Raw genomic sequence first — 19,983 nt, 5'->3', positions numbered from 1 at the left:
TCACAACAAAACAAATTTAAACTGACCAGATCAAAGAGAGACACAATTATAGGATAAACATCAAAGAAATGCTAGGGGCAAGACATCTTAAACAATTAATTGCTTCCTTAATCTATTTAGTAAAAGCAAAAATGCCTTTTTATATCGCTGTTTGAGAAAACCAATTTAATTGTTTGCAACTTCTCTGCATAAAAGTGGTTGAAGGGGATCAATTACCTACATGAATGATTTCACCTACTGCAACTGACCATGTCACTTCCCTCAAAACCTCAAAACCCCAAAAAACCCAATCAAGGATACAGAGTTTAATATTGGAGCAGTCACATTAGATTTTCACATGCAATGTATGTTTCAAAATTAGGTTCCATAAACAAAGGAAAAATTATTCTTTAAATAGTCCTACAAAAGCTGCCAAATCGCGTCCAAGAGCACCAAAAAAATCAGTCATTCTTCCCTCTTTGGATTCGTTTTGTTTTTATCCCATAGTACAGAATGAGAGACGAAATGGAAATCTGTAACCTTTCAGAATCAGGATAATCTAAACCATCTCCAATTTTGCAACAAGTTACATCTCATATTTTTGGTCCTAAATTTTCTATGGTGCTACAGAAGACCAATGTGTAGAGGACTATCTGACTTTATTTTGTCCTGATCAAGTTAAACTATTATTCTTGATAGGAAATATTTAGTTGCTGTTCCAGCATATGATCACAAACAACTGCTATGGATTGGTTTAAGGAGTAACTAGCCTTAACGATACACGATCCACCTGACAATCCACTGCAACAGAATGAAATGGACCACCTTATTTCTTTCCAGTCTCTAACAATTTAACAGTTTTATTTCACAATGGAATAGACGCATACATCTAGCTGAGATGCAGCATACCTGACTTGATTTGTACGATTTTGATCCTAAGTGGTATTCTTGTTGAACACAGTCTAACTAAGGTTCAGAGAAATTCTGCACGAGGAAGCAGGCCTTCACTGGGGATTTCATACACCTTATGAACTGTACCAGTCTTTAAAAGCTGCTTTGAACTTTGCACATTAACTTGAAAACAGAGTTTCACAAAGAAAACAAAGAGTTGTTTAACTTTATGAGCACATTATTACAGATACATTTTGCCCCGACTATGTTAGGCCCCATAAATCTTTCAACTGATGTTTTTAAGCTTAGTGCTCCTAAGAGCTGTTTGTATTTCAGTTATTCAGAACATCTCATTTACCTTGAAGAGTGTGGCTTTTTCAGGGATTATCCCTTTAATTTTCACCTGAGGTTCCAGAGGAAGTGGAATAAGTTCCATATCTGCTAAATTCATCTTTTCATTATCTGCTAACAAAGCCTGAAGCCTCTCATTCTAAAAGAATAAAAGAATCAGAAACTTGTTTAATAAAAAAGCAAACCATAAAACACATACTAGGTACATATGAAAGTTAAAAAGTCTTTAACAAAGGATATATTAAAATACCGAACTTATTAAATTCTTTACTCTTCCAAAGAATCAAGGTTTCACGTTTAAAATCCAGTGGAATAAAAATTCATTTGCAGTAATCTCAATAAGAAAGAAGGTATTCCATCTAGTCTGAGTGTAGTCAAGCTATTTTATAAGTGACAGATTTAATAGTCTTACAAAAATTTATTTCTAAATTGCTTGCAGAAATAGCAGGATGATTTGTTTTCTATAACAGTATCAAATGTTAGTTCTGCTTCAGAAACTTGATTCAAGTCCCTAGCTCTGATACTTTAAATCCCTGAACTCAAGGAGATCTCCTACCACCAATGAACCAAATTGCCAATAGCTTGCACAGGTCGGATTTCAGGGCTTGGTCTACATTCCTACATCTGTAGCTACCAGAAATAAAATAGCAGTCTACTGGTATTTTTGACTACCAGTCAATAGACTACCAGTCAATTTTTGACTACTTTACACTTGGTGTCCTACATAAAGGTCAAATACATAAAAATCCCTACTCTTTTCCCCTACTGAATATAACAGGCATAAACACAGAGACACAGCGCGGTAGCCTATTACTGTTAGGAATACTTCTAGTGGTTAATGGCTGCTATCTAGATTTTAATTAAAAAATCAAAGCCATGTTTTTCTTAAAGAAATATCCTGGCAATTATAGAGGAATATTTGACAGAACACTATCAATGTATTGCACATCCAGGAAATACATTCTTACAAATTGAAAAACTCTCCTCCTCTTTTAAATGATTACACTTTTATTACTGATACATAGAACATTCACATTTCATAAAAATGATGCAACACTTAAGTTTCATCTTCCTGCACAAATACAAACCACAGATTGGGGTGAGGGGGACAAAAAGAAGGTGACAAAAGTTATTTCACTGAAAAATCCATGTTTGAAAATACTGATGTGACAGAAGAAAACAAAATACATGGATAGAAATCCTTTTGGCATACCTCCTTCCTCCCCATACCTGTCTGTCATGTTCACTTAAAATATTTTAACTAAGGAGGACAAACCTTCTTAAAACGCACCTATGATAGAAATCCTTTTCCTCAAGATGCAAGAGAAGGTAAAGTTCTGCTAAACACACACCTTATAAAACACACCTTATAAAAGTAGTTACACCACAGTAACCTCTGCTCCCTTCTCCTCTCCCCCACAACTTCTTCACTGTTATCAGCAACTCTTCAATTATTCTCATATCTCCCTTTTGCCAAAATACCCCAAGATTTTTCTCAAGGGCCTCTTCTCTTTTTCATCTTCAAACTTTCATAGTGGGAACTCTGACCTAAAGTTTGTTTCAAGTTAGCTAAAATTATTACAGGACAGGTGGACATCTGTTCTAAATCTCAGTGCTAAGAATTTTTAGTGAAGAGTTAACATTCCCATTGTCAAATTCTAGCCAGAGATAAGTTTTACAATCCCTTAGTTACCTTTTTCTTACGATTCCCACTTTCACGCTGCACTGCTTTCATTACATGAACCAGCCGATCCACAAACGTCTGCTGGGCTGCCAACAATGAACGCATAACTCTGACAGACTTATCACCCTAAATGAATTAAAAGAAACAAAATTAGTTCTTTGTTCTGTAATTATTTTATCTAGAAATTAATCTTTTACTCCTGAACCGCTGGGCTTTTAAGAGGTAAGTGAATAACGATCAATTGCCTGTCAATTCAAAAGGTATTTTTTGTAACACACAATCAGAATCACCATAGCTGGCAATGAATTATCTGACCTACCAGTGCACTTCAATTTGCATCAACAATTTCAGTGATGGACATTCATGCATGACAAACCTTTTCATACAACCAAAATAAGTTAGTAAGAATAAGTACATGGAATATTCTTATGAAGTGTAAGAGTCAGATTTGAGTAACATCCCTAAAATGGGAATACGGGAAAGTGTGAGATACACTAAAACCAGCAAAGACTCCACGTCTGCTATAAATTATGGATTGCAGTTCACAAAATGTAGGGCGTTTTGGTTTTCCTTTTTTTTCCCTGATACTTCAGCACCCTCTGCTGCTCACACACAGATCAACACTCTTTGTGAATTCAAAAGACAGACTCTTGTCCCAATTTACACTGCAAGGACAAGTGCTTCCAATAAAGAAATAGTAAAAAAAATAGACTGATCACCCAAGGCAGATATTTTAGAACCAGCACGTTACTAACAGGGACAAGCAATAAAACAGAGGAAAAAGGTCTCGATAGTTGTTCTTTTCTTTTTCAGTAGTCTCTTTGGTTTGCCACAAACTGAAAATTCAAGCAAAAGCGGAAGCTTTTTTAAAATTTCAATATACGTGACATGAAAAACTGTCCTCCTTCTAGACACCTTTGCCTATTTAAAGGATGACTATCCCAAGCCACTAAGTATTTTCTTACACAGAGACATTACCTTCAGCAAAGCCTGACTAAATCTTCTCATCACATTTAAGTACATTTCATGAGTCTTTGGGTCCCTCTGCTGAGTGTCTTGGTCTTCACACTCCACTATTACGTACCTGCAGCATAAAAACAACACAAGTTACGCTGTACTCTGGTACTATACAATTTGAGGGAAATACAGCAGCTCTCTATTATAGGTCTATTATAGTCAAATGAGGTATCAACCAACAGGCAAACTCTTCAAAATAGCATAGTCAAATTCCCGTTTGGACCAGGAGAATCTATCAAAGTTTTTGAGGTCTTTCACTTACAGTGAAGTGGTATCACTCAAACAGGACATGTCAGAAGTCCAAATCGTATGAACACTGCAACCACGCAGTACATGTGGGATGAGTGGGCTACTGGGCTACTAGCTACACTGCGCTACTACCCTCTATAAAATGTAGTTGCTGCAAACTTGCTATTTAAGTATACTTGCAAAAATGAGAATCTCACCGTATGTGTTCCCTATTGTACCATTTGCAATAGTGGAAGAAACAATATTGGTCCTGAAGCAGCTCTGAAAAGTCTACATTCCAAACGAAGTTTTCATTTCTAAAACTATGATTTGAGTACAAGATTTAAACAGTAAAATTTGGAGCAGTTATTCTGAAAGTTTAATTTCTTATGTTAAGCAGTTGTTTGGAAAGCTTTTGTACTTGCTTCTATTCACAGCACTGAGAAGCAGCTATGCACGGAAGGTATTTCTTCTGTTGAGCAATATATCTCCCAGTATTACCCAGCAAAAATATATAAACCCCCCATTAAAAAAACAAAGAAATTACTAAGTCAGTCAATTTTCAAACACTGCATTTGAATTCAAAAGTGATACCACACATTCAACAAACACTCTTGGACTTTACACTGACGGCTAGAATTAGGCCTTCCTTATGCACTCTTTGCAACTGAATGATCATGGGACAAGATTAGGGGTTTGCAGCTGATCAGATTTGACTAGTCTTATTTATAAATACACAACATATTTTATACATTAAAATAGGGCATATTACCTTATTCCATGAATATTATCTGAATTAAATCTATAACTAAAGATTACTTCTAGGACTTTGCTAATATATTGATCTCCACTGTTCCCTCACTACAATGACAAAATTAGATTGCAGTAATATGTGCATTAAAAAAGCTCGTATTTACAAAGTCTATGCACCAAAACTTCAAGGAAAACAGGATGTAATGAATTGAAACGTCATATTCATCTGTATTTGTTAAAGAGCACTAGACAGTTTCTCAAAGCTATCTTGAAACAAGGAGTAAGAGTAATGCTTTATACTTAGATAGATGTCTCGTACATCCAAAGAGGAGACAGAAAAAAGCAGTAGGACTGACTTCTGTAGCCACTGTTAAAGTATAAGGATAGGATAGCTTTACAATGACAAGTGACTGAGAAGGTTTGATTTTCAGGGGTTATTGTACTTTTTCCATTGATTATTTTAGGTGCATGCTGTGTCTGGATAGTTGAAACGAGCAATTGATCAGCAGCCAAGAGGATTTATGGCTACGTCAGCTCAAAGAGTGGCTGCAACATCTGTATTCTGTCACTGAGAAATTGAGATGTCTAGAAAGAATAAATTGACTGGGCTTTTTTGTTTGGTGGGGGTTTTGTTTTGTTTGCGGTTTTTTTGTGTGTGTGTGTTGGGGTTCTGGTGGTTTTTTTGTTTGTTGTTCATTTGTTGGTTTTTTTTTGTTTTTAAGTAATAAAAAAAAGAAGTTCAGAGTTCTGGATGTTTAAACTTTCTCTAGACTGAATACCTGAGAGGCTGATAAAGTGTAAGTACACAGCTTCTACCAATATGATAGAAATAAGCTAACCTACTAACACTTACCTTAAATGAAGGATATTTGATTAGGTCAAGCATTTGGCTTCTACCCACATCAATCCGGCCTGCAATTGTTTTAATCATTTAAATTTAATAGCACTTTTTTATCTCAAGCCGTTATCTCTGGCCAGTGCAGTAGAAGTATGCGCACTAAGGAACTGTAGTTAGGTCACGCACTTAAATATTTAAATTCGAGCTACTGAAAAAGCAGTGAAATAATAAAACTTTAAAAGACACTTACAAATGGAATCACTCTCAGGGTAGGTTAGGATTCTTGTAAGAAATTTTATAAGTTTGGTAGGTTTACGTGACATATCACACTCTTTTCCTAATTCATGGCTTATCTGTGGTTAATATTCATAGCACATTAACATGATAATGTGCATTAGTGTTTTTAATTATTAGATACATCTACAAAGTATATAAATGAGAATCATTTAAGTTTAGCAATGTAAAATGAATCTAAGCTATCTGTTTTATAATATGTGTGCATATATAAGTAAATAGCTGTATGTGTTGTGTATGTGCATATACATATATACATGAATTTATATATATATAGACACACACTTTCACAGAGTACAGCTTCATTCACCTCATCTTTCTTCAAATGAGATAATTCTATCTGCAAATGCTTACTCAGAAGGCATGTAGCTGACCAGTTTAGGTGCCCAATTTAATTCTTAAACCACTGAAGTGAGACAAGATCCTCAGCAGAGCAATCTTACCTCGCCACTATCTAGATGAACTATTTCACAACTGAAGTACCCCCTTAAGAAAGCATACATCTGCCATGACATTTTGTTTGTGCTCATAACATAACAACAAATCGAATTTAAAAGTAATTAGGTTAGCACAAAAAATTAGTACTTTATGAACCTTCATAAAGTACACTCTTGAATAATACTAAAGTGCATAACCTTAATATTCAAGCCAACACTGCCAAAAACTATAAACAAAAACCAACACAAAAGCAAAACAGAAGATGAACTTCATCTCCTTCCCACCACCATATGCAAAATGAATCACAACTTATAAACTATAGTTAGGCTTTTTTTTTCCCTTTTTTTTTGTCTTTTTAACACTGTCCTTAATGCCCTACAAATGACCTTCCTCTCACAATAAAGCACATCTGTGCGTTATAAAAACCAGCACCCTCTTTTTACTAATTATTCTGTTCAAATGCATATTATTTTAAATCTACTACTTCATTCTGACAGAAATTGAGATTCTCAAGTTCTCAACACAGGTCATCTTTTGCTGTGCAACCTTCTGGGCATTACAGCTTTGATTTCAATTATACATTGATACAGTATGAACAAACAGTTTCTAACATACCAGTATAAGTAGTTTGCCAACGTGGAATTTTTGCATGCTCGTGATATCAAGAAAGTGCAAAGGTCTTGCTGCAAGGGATTTAAGAAAAGCAAAGTTACGTTATAAAGAAGCCTCAGCTCTTGGGAGAGAGACCAAGTTAAGGAAAAATCCCAAATAATTGCAGGGAGTTTGGAGAGATATATTCCCTTCTCAAAGCTGAATCCAATCCAACCTAATATTTAAATCTTATTAGTTTTAATATTACTCCAAGCAAATCCAGCAACAACACTACAAGTAAAAAATAGGTCTGCTACTACAGTAATGTATTTACCAGCATGTCAGATGTACGTTCTTCAACAACAGATATTTAATGTAGAGTTTCTATTTACAATATATTACACTTTCCTTCCATGCAATTATCCCCTGCTGTAAGATTCAACCTCAAAAAGGATTTGCTACCCTGTTCTGCATCCAGAAGATCTGAAACTCATTAAGACATTCTACATTTTAACATGAAAGACAGATCTGTAGAGGATACCCGGTATTTAGTTGCTTTTTCAAGCTTTACTATTCCAACTGACAAGAAATCTGTGTATCTTTACTGATATGCTCAATCTGAGGCTTGTTTTCTATACAGTGCTAAGACCCAAAAAGGAAGATTTGCAACAGGGACCAGATCTTTAGTTCAAAGACCAATTAACTGCACATCAGATTAAAATCAGACTCCCCCAAACTGTTTACTCCGTGTAGCTGTCCTTCCCTTCAGTCCCATTTTTATTGGTCTTCTATTTAGTGTATAAATTGAGCATCATTTTTGGCAGATGTACAACAACAAAGTGTCTCACTTAGGCCCAAAAAGATGACATCCACCCCAAAGAATATAGCTACAGGAAGAACAGACTGCAGAGATTAAAATACTTGGATAACTGTTTCCCATTACAAAAATCTGCTTTAAAACACCTCAAACACATGCAATTGTCAGTATCTAATCAGCATGTTATGGCCTTTGCAGTAATTTTCTCCGTTAAAGGAGAGTAACTTTATGAAGAATTCAGTGCCCAGTCCCCCAGTTTTGGATAGTGTGACCATGTACATAAATAGATGGCCTGCAGAAAAAAAAATAAAAATCAGTTAAGCTATTGCTATTTTCCTAGTATTTAGTCTAGATTTATATTCTTTAAGCACATAGGTATTCAGCAATATACAGCAGAGAGATTCACAAACAAAAACTAAAAACAGTACTAAGTCACTAAAAGCCTCAGGCACTAAAAATGCAAGGTAAAACATTTGACTTACATCAAGGTTTTCATTGTCTGCAAGTTCCTTTGTCTTAGAAGTAAGAGGTGGTGAGGAAACAGGTGGAAGAGGACTCATGATCTGTGAACTACATGAAGGAAAGCATGTAATTGGCACGATTCAAACTTTTTGCTTGGGGGGCAGAGGGCATGCATGGAAATAACAACTCATTTCACTTCCACAGCATAATAAATCCAGAAAACTGGACCAGAAGTATCTTTAAAGTTAGTGTCTCATCCCTGTTTCAGAACAAACTGCATGAACAGCACCTTTGACAGCTTCAGTTCCTGAAAACGGCAAAAATCTGTGCCTGGATAGCTACACAGTTTATGGTTGTGAAGGACGTTCACTTACATCAAACGTAGCATTTTGTTTCATCTTCCATAAAAGATAAGGAGACATACATAGGAAACAGTAAATCCGCATTTTCAGGATAAGCTTTTTTTAAAATTTCTTAAGATGAAATTGCTAATGCACAACACCTGCAAGCACTCGTCTCTGGAACGCAATTACACATAACAGAGTAGACAAACCCAATGCTTGCCAGTAAATTCACCTGAAAGGAAGTAATCAAACAGCTCTACTAATGTCTAAGTGTTAGTGCAGCCTCAAAGTATACCGTACATTCTGGGACACCCACTCTACAGCTTAGCAGCAAGATTAATAAAAAGCAGTATACTTGTAATATGAAAAGTATACCCTAGTGACATTGAAACTTAAGACAAAAAATCCTGGAAATTTGTATTAAATATTCACAGGAGACTTGGGTTAACTGAGTTTGTCCACACCTTGGCTAATACCCTATTATTTAGATATTTCAGCCTTTCTTTTGGATTCCTGCAAGAATAAAAACTGTCCTCCCCCACCTGCTTCACATTCACGGGACTCTCTCTACACCCTCGTTTGCAGGAGCAGGAAGAAATTTCTTTCCATTTCAGACTGATTGGACATTTAGTTCTATATTCGTTGATGAAAGTGGGAACTGGAACCTCATAAAACAACTTCATAGAAGACATCCTAACTTTTGCAAGGACAGAAGGAAGCAATGCCAGTGCTTTTCCTGCTCTCCAGAAGTTGTCTTCCTTTCATGCAGTAAAGTCAAAGGCCACAACTTCAAGATTATGTATGTTTGCTCTGTAAACTATCTGTAGTCAGAAAATAAATTCTGTGAAAGCACAGGGGTTGGCGGTTTTTTTATTTATTTTTACATCATCACTTCAGATTATAAAATAGGATATTGAATATGCAATGATTCCCAAAAAGGAAAAGGAATTTGAGAGCCTACAGTGTTACATGTTTCTGCTTTTCTACTGGAAATCTAAGCTTCTTACCTGTCTATTTCTGCACCATTAGCTCCAGACGTTGTCATGCTTTCTGACATTGGACCTTGACTGTCCCTCTTGCTAGGTTCCAGTCCATTCTTTATGTCATCAAAGTTTTCATATTTCAATGCCTGGACTAACTGCAGCAGGTACATCAGCAAATCCTCATGGAGGAAAAAAATGAAAATTAGTTTAGGGGCTCAAAGCTGACTAGGACTCCATATGTTTTCAATATTCTGTTTTCTAGAAAAACTTAGTCAGGATTTAGCGACCTATAAAGATGTGGAAATTGAGGTTGTCCTAAGGCAGTACTATGCAATAGAAAAACTGGTGTAGCATGGAGTTTGACTCCCAAAAGGTACTGAGTTATCCCACTACTAATTTTTTCTTACTTAAACGTAGTAAGTGCTAATGAAGTAAACATTTAAGTGTAATTACTACTTTAGAATTCTCTTTAGTTAAGCTGCTCTACTTGCTTCCAGCAACAACAAAAGAAAATAAAAACAAACAAACCTTTCAGTTTGTGAAAGAAGAAAATTCAAGCATTCAAGGACTGTGGTACCAGGAATTCAGATTGCCTCCTCTCTTATGCACTTTTTTTTTTAATCCTTTGTGTAGCTAGGGATCCAAAAAAAAAACCCCAAACCCAGGTATCTGATCTATTTTAGATTGAAGAATAGAATTTTAATAATTTGCTGGTTTTAATGAATTTGTTGCCTCTACTATTCAACATGTTCTGTTTAGTTGCCTTCAAATGTTTCATAAAAGGTACATTTTTGAAGGCAAAAGAGTATGACCTTGGCTACTGAAGTGGGCTTGCAGAAATTTGATACATTTATGGTCCCTATTTTAAACTCTATTGATTGCAGAGGATTCAAGAGTTATGATAACGTATTCAAAGTTGGGGGTTTTTTTACTGTCAAAAGAAAAAAATATATAAATATTAAAATTTAACATATTAGCATCTAGTTAAGTGGGCTCTACTCAGAAATCACAGCTTATCATATTCCAATCAGTATACAATTAGAATACATCTTATTTCCACAGATGCTTTTCTACTCACTTTCTTTAGCAAAAGAGTATGACAATATACTACTTCTATTTACTAGGTGGATTTGTTGGAAATCTTTTAGTAGACTATTTAAGTTCAGAGCCCTGCTGTGCAAGTAAACATCCAAAATTTATCACTGGTTTCTGGGAAGAACATATGGTTGTTTCACCTTGTTTGATGAAACCAGCTATCACTGGCTGTTCACACTACGACAACTATCAATGAGCGCCACTTAATAATGTAAAATCTTTGCTTCGTAAAGAGCTTATAGCAAAAGCATCACATTTAATTTCTTTTTTTTTATCACTATTATTCACTAAAATCCCATAAAAAGTAGCAAACATTTCATATACTCAATGACGCTAAAAATCCTGAGACCAGATGACTTTCACATGTACCCACAGACCAATGAATACCTCATCATCAGCCTGCTGAAGCCTAGCGACAGCATAGCGCCGAACCGTTGGATTGGTGAAGTGAGATGACAAAAGTTCGAGAGAGTCTTCCACATCCATGGGCTTCCACTTCCCCAGCAGCTCCAGCGCTTGCTTTGCCTCTTGTGGTAGGTCCCAGTTGACACATTTTAAGAATTTGGTCAAGGCCTAAGTAGAAAGAGATTGGATAATTCATCTGAAAAACCAGACTAAACAATTACTTCAGAAATTAATGTTTCACATTAAGATAGAACTATATTCAGACTATATTTACATAAGTGCAGGCCTGAGGAACCCTACTGATGTAATTGGCAATATGATATTGGATTGTTTTAATATGTCCTAAAACTGTAGCTGGCTTATCTTCTGAGTAAAATGTAAAGCCAATGATTACTGCTTTACCACAATTACCACTACATAAAAAATGCTCAGTCCTGAGGGATTATTTAGCTATTTAATTTACTTTGGGCTTTTGGTGTGCTACTACTTATTCTGGTAATGGTAACCCTTGTCTAACAGGGATAAAGAAGGTCCTCTTTAATAATTTTTATTTGCTGAAAACAAAATTGGCAACACTGGTATTTTAAGGGGACAGTCAGTGTTTGTAGAAAGACTGCTGTAGTAAATCAGTTTATATGACTTAAGAGGGAAAATTACAGTCACCAATTTTTAAATCAGTAACATTGTAGAAAAAGTTAAAATAACCTTGACTAGTTTCTAAGACACTGAAGCTCTGTATCTCTGCAAAGACAGAACATTGTAGAATGAGTGCCAGATGAAGCACTTGCATTAATAAGTCCTCTCAAATCATTCAACTTACCTTCTCCTGATTAGTAAGGTAATATCTGAATTTCCAAACTAGATCCTGTTCTTCATACGTTAGTTGTTTTGTCGGTGGATAACTCACTATGATCTATCAGATACACAGTCAAAAAGTGAGGTTAAAAACATGAACAGACATAATCAAAAAGTTAACAGACTACACTGCAACAAAGCACAACACTGACAACATATAAAAAAAGCTAGGGGATAAAAAAAAAAAAACCACAACAAAACTTTCCAACACAAAGTTCACATGCTATCATGGTGATGCTCCTCAGTTATGTGGTTTCCCTGGCCGCACAGATAAATGTACAGTTACTTTAAGACTACCGTTAACACCTACATGGTATGCGCACAATACGCATTCTTATCCCCCCCAAACTGTTTTACCAAAAAATGAGCAAGTACCATCTGCTTCTTTCCAAGTTGGACCCACCTAACTAAGCACTTGTAAGAAACACTTAATGACGTTTATTCATTAATGACTTTCTTTAAACTGAAATGAACTGTACTTTCCTTAAATTCTCACCATATATTAATACCAATCTACATAATAAAATTGAATTTAACTATCATGTAACTGACTTACATTAAGCTGATCTCGCGTAGCTGCATTAGGCTTCAGATCATGATCAGAAGGTCCACTTCTTAAACTTCGAGCAAGCTTGTGATGTTTACTTTCTACTAAGTTCTCCTAAACGCAGAGGGTAAGTCAGTATTTATAAATATTTAAGCTCCAGATAAAATTACTACTGAAGTGAAACCACCTAGCAAAGACTCACCAGTATCTTGAAATAATGCATGACAATTAAAATTCACATCTAGAACTACAGCGTCTTCTGGATTTTTTTGTTTTCTTGTTGTTTTAGAAGAAACTCCTTCAACAATATGTGGAGGGTTGCTGGGGATTCTGAGTTTTTGTTTTGGTTTTTTACTTCACACAATTTACAAACCCTATCTTGCCTTTTGGTGAATTGCTGCAAAATGCAAGCGAGTCAACACATCTGTGATTTAGACAGCACTCAAACGTGCTAGCCACTTTATAAACATTTTTAGGACATTTGCAGTAATAAAGCTTTGTATGCAAGAAAAACTTCTCAAAAAGTTTTCCCACTGTTAATACCATGTTAGCAACAGTAGGAGCCACAATAGGAGCCACAGTGTCAATGAGATTTCAGCAGCCAAGGCAGTTTTCAGCATTGTCAGACTTGCTCTTGCAGTGTTAGATTACACAGTGCTCAAACAGTGTTGCCAGTAGAAGCCCACTTACATTAAGGTTCCCAAAGCTGCCAATACCAGTCCCACTGAATTGGCATCCACAATAATGGAAATCTTTTCTAGAACTGTACTTAGGCACTGTCTACATGAAAGACAACATACAAGAGAGTGTAGGGAGAAAATATTTTAACAGATTAAGTGACCAAGACTTACTGCATCTTCCTCTAAATTTCTTTTTCTTTTTTTTTCAGCTCCCTCTTACCTTATATTCCCACCCTCTGACCTCTTTTGCCAAACCCCCTTCTCTGCTTTCCTACACCTCACAAGAAAGCACGTTAGGCAGGAAAAGGAGATGAATATAAGCATTAAATCAATTCCTGTATTTTAAACTAGCAGCAGTAGGGTAAAAAAAAAGATTACAAGAAGTCAAACCCACTGACATTTCTCAACTGGTCAAATACATCTTTCCATTGACCTTAAAATACTGAAGGCGGCAATACAGACAAGCTTTCACCTCCGTTTATGAAAACTTCAACAACAATATGATAATACTGATTGCATTGCATGGAGGGTGCTTACCATAGACATCTGGGGATCTGGAATCTTAACAATTTCAGAACTTGTTAAAATCGGAGATGACTCATCACCATCCTGAATGACAAAAGTTTAAAGGCTTATTAAACACGTCAAGTTTTAGGGAAAAAAAAAAACAAACCCAACATTTCATAATGTATTGTAAATTACACTACAGTGAAAGAACGATGCAACCGCATCTTGCTGACCTTTGACAATTATAGAGGGGAAAACAGAAATTAAGAAATGGATTATTTTTCTTGTTAGCTTTTGCCAGATGACAAACAAGGTGGCAAGACAGATGAAAGTTCATTTGAGGGGATGCAGCTTGGCAACTCACTACCATGCTGGTACACAGGTATGTGGAGAAATTTGCCATTACTGCTATATATGTCCTCTGAAATCACAAAGAGAAACCAAATCAGGGACCATATTTTCACCAAAAACATATAATTTCCTAGAAATAACAACCATGTTGCCTCATAGTTCAACGCAGATGGGTTTAGGAAGATATACGTGTGTCTATCTATCACAGGTTCCACATGGAGCATGACAGTCTTGTCTAGAAGTTCACGCTGTGCTGCTCTGGAGCAGTACGACAAGAGCCTACTAGTTTTCCTTAGGGGAGTTTAAGCTGCTGCTGCATAAATAAGGGAAGGGAGAAGCTAAAAGTTTCCTGTTTGAACTAAGCAGAAGGGAAAATACAAAGCCTGCCACCAGGCGACAAAAACAGCAACTCTGTTTCCCTCTTCTACTCACACCTAGCAATTTGATTTTACTTTTTTTTTTTACCTTAGAGGTGTAACTAAGCATTAATTGACACTATCTACAGAAGAAAATTTCATTTAAAAGATAGTATAAAACATAAACCAGAAAAAACGATGAGACAACACCAGCATAATATATGCTATGCTGTTTTTATGTGTAGTTTGTTCTCATTTATTATGGAGTTTATTTTATTGTATGCAATTTATAATTTCAACTTAGAATACAGTTTTTTTGACATATCAACATTTCCCTCAATAACGTAAGTTTTGAGATAACTTGCTCAGGATTGCTTCTGCCCCCACTCCTTTTTTTTTTTTTTTCCCTCCTGCTTTTCCAATCACGTATGTCTCTTGGGATGGCTGTGCTTTTATACTTTTCAGAGGTAACTCTAAAAGAAGCGAAGGGGCTTGTATCAAGGGGAAGAAAAGAATGACTAGTCACCAAGACACAGGAGTTAAAATTGACATTAACCTTTAGGGAGAAATAATTATTTCCAGCTACCTAAGTTTTGTTTTGCTGACTATAGTAAAAGATCTCTTATTACTAAAAGGCACATTCAGGAAGACACTTCCATTACATTTATATAGTGTTCTATGCCTTTCTGAAGTAGCAATTTTACAGTACCAACAATGACTAACTACACACACATCCTTCCTAGTGAAAAGGAAATATACATACAATCTGTCTGTGGCTGAAGACAGTTCCAGAACATGAGCAGGACTGCTTTTCCCATTAGGAAAGAGAAAAAAGAGGACATTTGCTTACAGTTTCTCTGTTTTAAAACCATACTGCCTAAATAATAAACTTAGCTTTAACCTAATTGTATAGAAATAATTTTAAACCTGAAGTATTTCTATTATAACAAAACACTGCTGCGTTGACGTAACAGTACACTGAAGTGAACAGGAGCCACACTGACCGATCAGCACCCGCATTGCACTAAAACCTTTGCCATCTCAGACAGAACTTTCAGCTCATGTTCAACTAGTTTTTACAAAGTCAAATTATGTAAAAAACAATTAAATGGTTTTGGGCAGAAAATCCCTCTGAAAGTAAACATATCTGATGACAAGAGATGACAGACCAATTTCTATCTACTAATTGCACCCTCAGTAAGTTTGCAGATGACACCAAACTAGGTGGGAGTGTCGATCTGCTTGAGGGTAGGAAGGCTCTACAGAGGGACCTGGACAGGCTGGATCGATGGGCCAAGGCCAGCTGTACGAGGTTTAATAAGGCCAAGTGCCGGATCCTGCATTTTGGTCACAACAACCCCAAGCAACGCTACAGGCTTGGGGAAGAGTGGCTGGAAAGCTGCCCAGCAGAAAAGGACCCTAGGGGTGCTGGTGGACGGCCAGCTTAACATGAGCCAGCAGTGTGCCCAGGTGGCCAAGAGGGCCAACAGCATTCTGGCTTGTATCAGGAATAGCGTGGCCAGCAGGAGCAGGGAAGTGATGGTGCCTCTGTACTCAGCACTGGTGAGGCCTCACCTCGAGTACTGTGTTCAGTTCTGGGCCCCTCTGTACAAAAGGGACATTGAGGTGCTGGAGCGTGTCCAGAGGAGAGCTACCAGGCTGGTGAGGGGTCTGGAGACCAGGTCATATGAGGAGAGGCTGAGGGAGCTGGGCATGTTTAGCTTGGAGAAGAGGAGGCTGAGGGGAGACCTCATTGCCCTCTACAACTCCCTGAAAGGAGGTTGTGGAGAGGTGGGTGTTGGCCTCTTCTCCCAGGTGAATAACGACAGGACCAGAGGAAATGGTCTGAAGTTGCAGCAGGGGAGGTTTAGATTAGATATTATTAAGAATTACTTTACTGAAAGAGTGGTCAGGCACTGGAACAGGGTGCCCAGGGAGGTGGCTGAGTCACCATCCCTAGAGGTGTTTAAGAAATGTCTAGATGTGGCACTTCAGGGCATGCTCTAGTGGCAGAGAGTGTAGGGGTTGGGTTTGTTTTTGTTTTTTTTGTCTGTGTGTGTGGTTGGACTCAATGATCTCAAAGGTCCTTTCCAACCAACATAATAAGGCTACAATCTGACTTGACCTTTATAAAACAACAAAGGAATACCAGTGCCCCAGTGACAAACAAGTTTCCACTCCATTGAGACCCTTCACATGAAAGCACTGTAGGAAAAAATTGTACATAGGAGTGGATTCACTAGTGACTCTAGTTATTCAGCTGAAGCACTAGGAAACCTCTGTTCCCAGTTTTTCACTGTTTTACAACAAAGCCTTAAGCTTCAACCAAAACTTGCTACAAAACCAAGTTTTGCCATGCATTCATGGGAAAAGCTACTGTGTCAGTAGTTAAACATTTTCAGAACAGACTATTTTGTGAAATCTTCAAGACGGCATAATAACATTAGTTTGTCTGTGGAGGACTTCAGTTGTTTAAATTGCCTTCCAATTACATTAATACACAGCCCTAATCTATCTCGTATTTGGAGAGTACCCCACAGATCACTGTGACCCTGACCACACGAACTTACTAAATCATACCAACGCCTGAGGGTCAACTCTAAATTAGCATTTGAATTTGGTCAAGCGTGTGCTTTTGAAGTGTCCCTCCTAATCATTCCCATGTAGCAAGCTTTGCTTCGTATCATGGAGGTTTTAGAAATACCTGATATCCTCCAACTGCCAACAGCATTCAGCCCACTGGACTTGATTAAAACTAGTCTCAAGTATAAGCACGGACTGCAGACATTGGGCCTTCAGCATTGACTTCCTTCCTTTACAAATCTGCTCCTCTTGGCTGCATTACTTGCTAGCGTAGCCAGAACCTGAGGTGACCTGCTACTTTGCCACTGGGAAACAAAAGCAGCATCAATACTAAATAGCATTAACTTGCTTTAAACTATTATGTTACAGAGCTTTAGAGATATTTCACTACATTAAGGTAGTGTTTGACTTTATATCAGTACTAGAGACCATTTAAGAAAGTCACCAAAATGTGCAGAATTTTCTGAACCAGCAAGGTCGTTCTGCACTTTCCTGAAAATCAGTTTCACATCACCAATAAATGAGGACGTTCTATTTATCTTACTCTTTAGTCAAAACATCATTTCAAGTAACACCGCCTTCTACTTTGTCTGACACAAAATGTAAATGGGCATCCCATGCTGCAGACATTTTCAGTCTTTCAAGTCATGAAACAGGTTCTGATAATCAGACATTTTTATTTATTTATTTATTTTTATGAACTGGATGCAGCGGTGCAATCAATTTATTTATTCAAACAAAGGTTTCACTTGAAACCTGTACAAAAACACATTAATGATAAATGTTGGTGCTATCTGCACTTGGAAAGTCACACTGAATTTTTGCCTAAATGGAGAATCAGAAGCGATGCCCTCGTTACTAGCAGACCACTATCCTTCATGCCTTGAATGCTGTATTAAAATTAAGTTAACAGAGAACATGGGAAGAGTCACTGCTACTTCACTTTATTGTAATTGAATGTTGAGTCAAAGAATCTCAAATTCTATCAGCTGCTGTTTAACAGGCTAGTTCTTCGTAAACACTTGAAAACAAATCTATCAACAAAACTGTGACAAGTAATCTCCACTTCTACTATCGGTCACAGGCAGGCGACAACAGAACCTACTTTCATTAGACTTAATATACTGGATTGGTGATGCTAGATATGTATACTGTACACTGTAATTGGAAGCATGACAAAACTGAGAAGACTGGCACTAATTTATGTACTGCTTCCTACTGCTGCCAGAAAAGGGTCAAGAACTTGTTGAAAAGCTACTTCATAACAACAAAGCCCACTAACTGCAGTTAGTTATAGCTTTAATATGTACTATTACACATTCAATTACATTATTTCCACAGGAGCAGCCAACGCATAGTTATTTTTTTCCATGCACTTTTACTGTGCTTCAGAAACATCTATTAAAATAGACAGATGCATGCTTGAAGTCTGAATCTTCTTTCCCTCACCTTGTGCATCTGTAAAACCATAATGATGACAGAAAAATGTGTGTGCAAATTGGGAATAATTCATCTATCATGCTAAGTTTCTGGAGGTGAGGGAGAGAAATTGTTTTCAGGAATGTCACATTAAACCATAAAAACAGAAGGCCCAAAGCAACAAAGAGCCACACAGTAGCCATGCTCATCAGTATGGACCTGGGAAAAGTACAGCACATTCTAATGTAAAAAGCTAATGCTTAATAAAGTATTTCAGTATTTTTGATCATATTCCACTATCCTCTCCAGAAAAATATTTCCTTGATTTCCACAGCAGTAAATAACTTTATTTTGTTTCATGGAGGAATCTGACATATTGTAGGTTTTATTCTGTTCGTAACACAAGGGAGTTTTTTGTAATAGTGAGGTCCTCTACAACAGCTAGATACAGGAGAAGACTTAGAAAGGTGGGGAGAGGTCCCATTGTCAACTACAGTCCACAAAAAGAAATGCTGAAGAGACAACCCAGACATCTGCCTAAGGCACAGCTTCAGCAAAATTATCAAAATTCACCAAAAAATAAAAAAAAAAAAAAAAACAAAACCAAAAACCCTAAACCAACCCACACCCAAAAAAAACCCCACACCAAACAACAGCCCCCTCACCAAAAAAAAAAAAAAAAAACAAAAAAAAACAAAGAAAGAAACCAAATCCTGAACAAACACATAAAAAACCCACAGAACACCTCCCCTAAAACAGTCCCCACATATTTGCCTCTGACTGTGGGAGGAGACATTAACTGCCAAGTAGAACTGCTGTTTCCTCCAGAAGCATTACGAAGACAGCTACCACTATATGGGATGTGTGGACAGAGTGCGGACACACATTATTTTTATATCATGTTCTGCTGGTTTTGACTGAGGTAGAACTAATTTTCTTCATAGTAGCTAGTGTGGGGCTATGTTTAGGATTTGTGCTGGAAACAGTGCAAATAATACAGGGATGGTTTAGTTGCCTCTGAGCAGTGCTTACACAGAGTCAAGGCTTTTTCTGCTTCTCACACCACCGCACCAGCGAGTAGGCTGGGGGTGCACAAGGAGTTGGGAGGAGACAGAGCCAGGACAGTTGACCCCAACTGACCAAAGGGATATTCCATACCATATGACGCCATGCTCAGCTTATAAAGGTGAAGGAGGAAAAGGGGGACATTTGGAGTGATGGCATTTGTCTTCCCAAGTAACCACTATGCCTGATGGAGCCCTGCTTTCCTGAACGCCTGCCTGCCAATGAGAAGTAGCAAACAAATTGTTTTGCTTTGCTTGCATGCATAGATTTTGCTTTACCTATTAAACGGACTTTATTTCAAACCACAAGTTTTCTCACTTTTACCCTTCCAGTTCTCTCCCTGCTCCTCCTGTGTGGGAGTGAGCAGGCAGCTGCATGGTGCTTAGTTGCTGGCTGGGGTTAAACCACGACATACATCTGCAAGACACACCTCTTACAAGGGCTTAGAAA

At 37.2% G+C, this 19,983-nt stretch overlaps 1 protein-coding gene across 3 annotated transcripts in view; it reads right to left on the bottom strand.

Annotated features, from left to right (window-relative positions):
* The window catches only part of PIK3C3 (phosphatidylinositol 3-kinase catalytic subunit type 3), a 74,063-nt gene that overhangs the window by 41,514 nt on the left and 12,566 nt on the right, over positions 1-19,983 (bottom strand). For 2 of the 3 annotated variants that reach the window (XM_063319647.1, XM_063319649.1), the window contains exons 7-17: positions 13,790-13,861; positions 13,263-13,352; positions 12,582-12,686; positions 11,991-12,083; positions 11,153-11,338; positions 9,695-9,849; positions 8,364-8,451; positions 7,089-7,156; positions 3,884-3,989; positions 2,915-3,031; positions 1,229-1,360 (exon numbers count right to left, since the gene is read on the bottom strand). In XM_063319647.1, coding sequence (XP_063175717.1) covers positions 1,229-1,360; positions 2,915-3,031; positions 3,884-3,989; positions 7,089-7,156; positions 8,364-8,451; positions 9,695-9,849; positions 11,153-11,338; positions 11,991-12,083; positions 12,582-12,686; positions 13,263-13,352; positions 13,790-13,861 — 1,212 coding nt within the window. The remainder of the gene's footprint in view (positions 1-1,228; positions 1,361-2,914; positions 3,032-3,883; positions 3,990-7,088; positions 7,157-8,363; positions 8,452-9,694; positions 9,850-11,152; positions 11,339-11,990; positions 12,084-12,581; positions 12,687-13,262; positions 13,353-13,789; positions 13,862-19,983) is intronic. The other variant, XM_063319648.1, reaches the window with a different exon arrangement.

Source organism: Chroicocephalus ridibundus, chromosome Z (genome assembly GCF_963924245.1).
Source record: "Chroicocephalus ridibundus chromosome Z, bChrRid1.1, whole genome shotgun sequence".
In the NCBI taxonomy this organism is placed as follows: domain Eukaryota; kingdom Metazoa; phylum Chordata; class Aves; order Charadriiformes; family Laridae; genus Chroicocephalus; species Chroicocephalus ridibundus.
The sequence above is the reverse complement of the archived record's forward strand: the minus strand, read 5'-3'. Positions and strand labels throughout refer to the sequence as shown.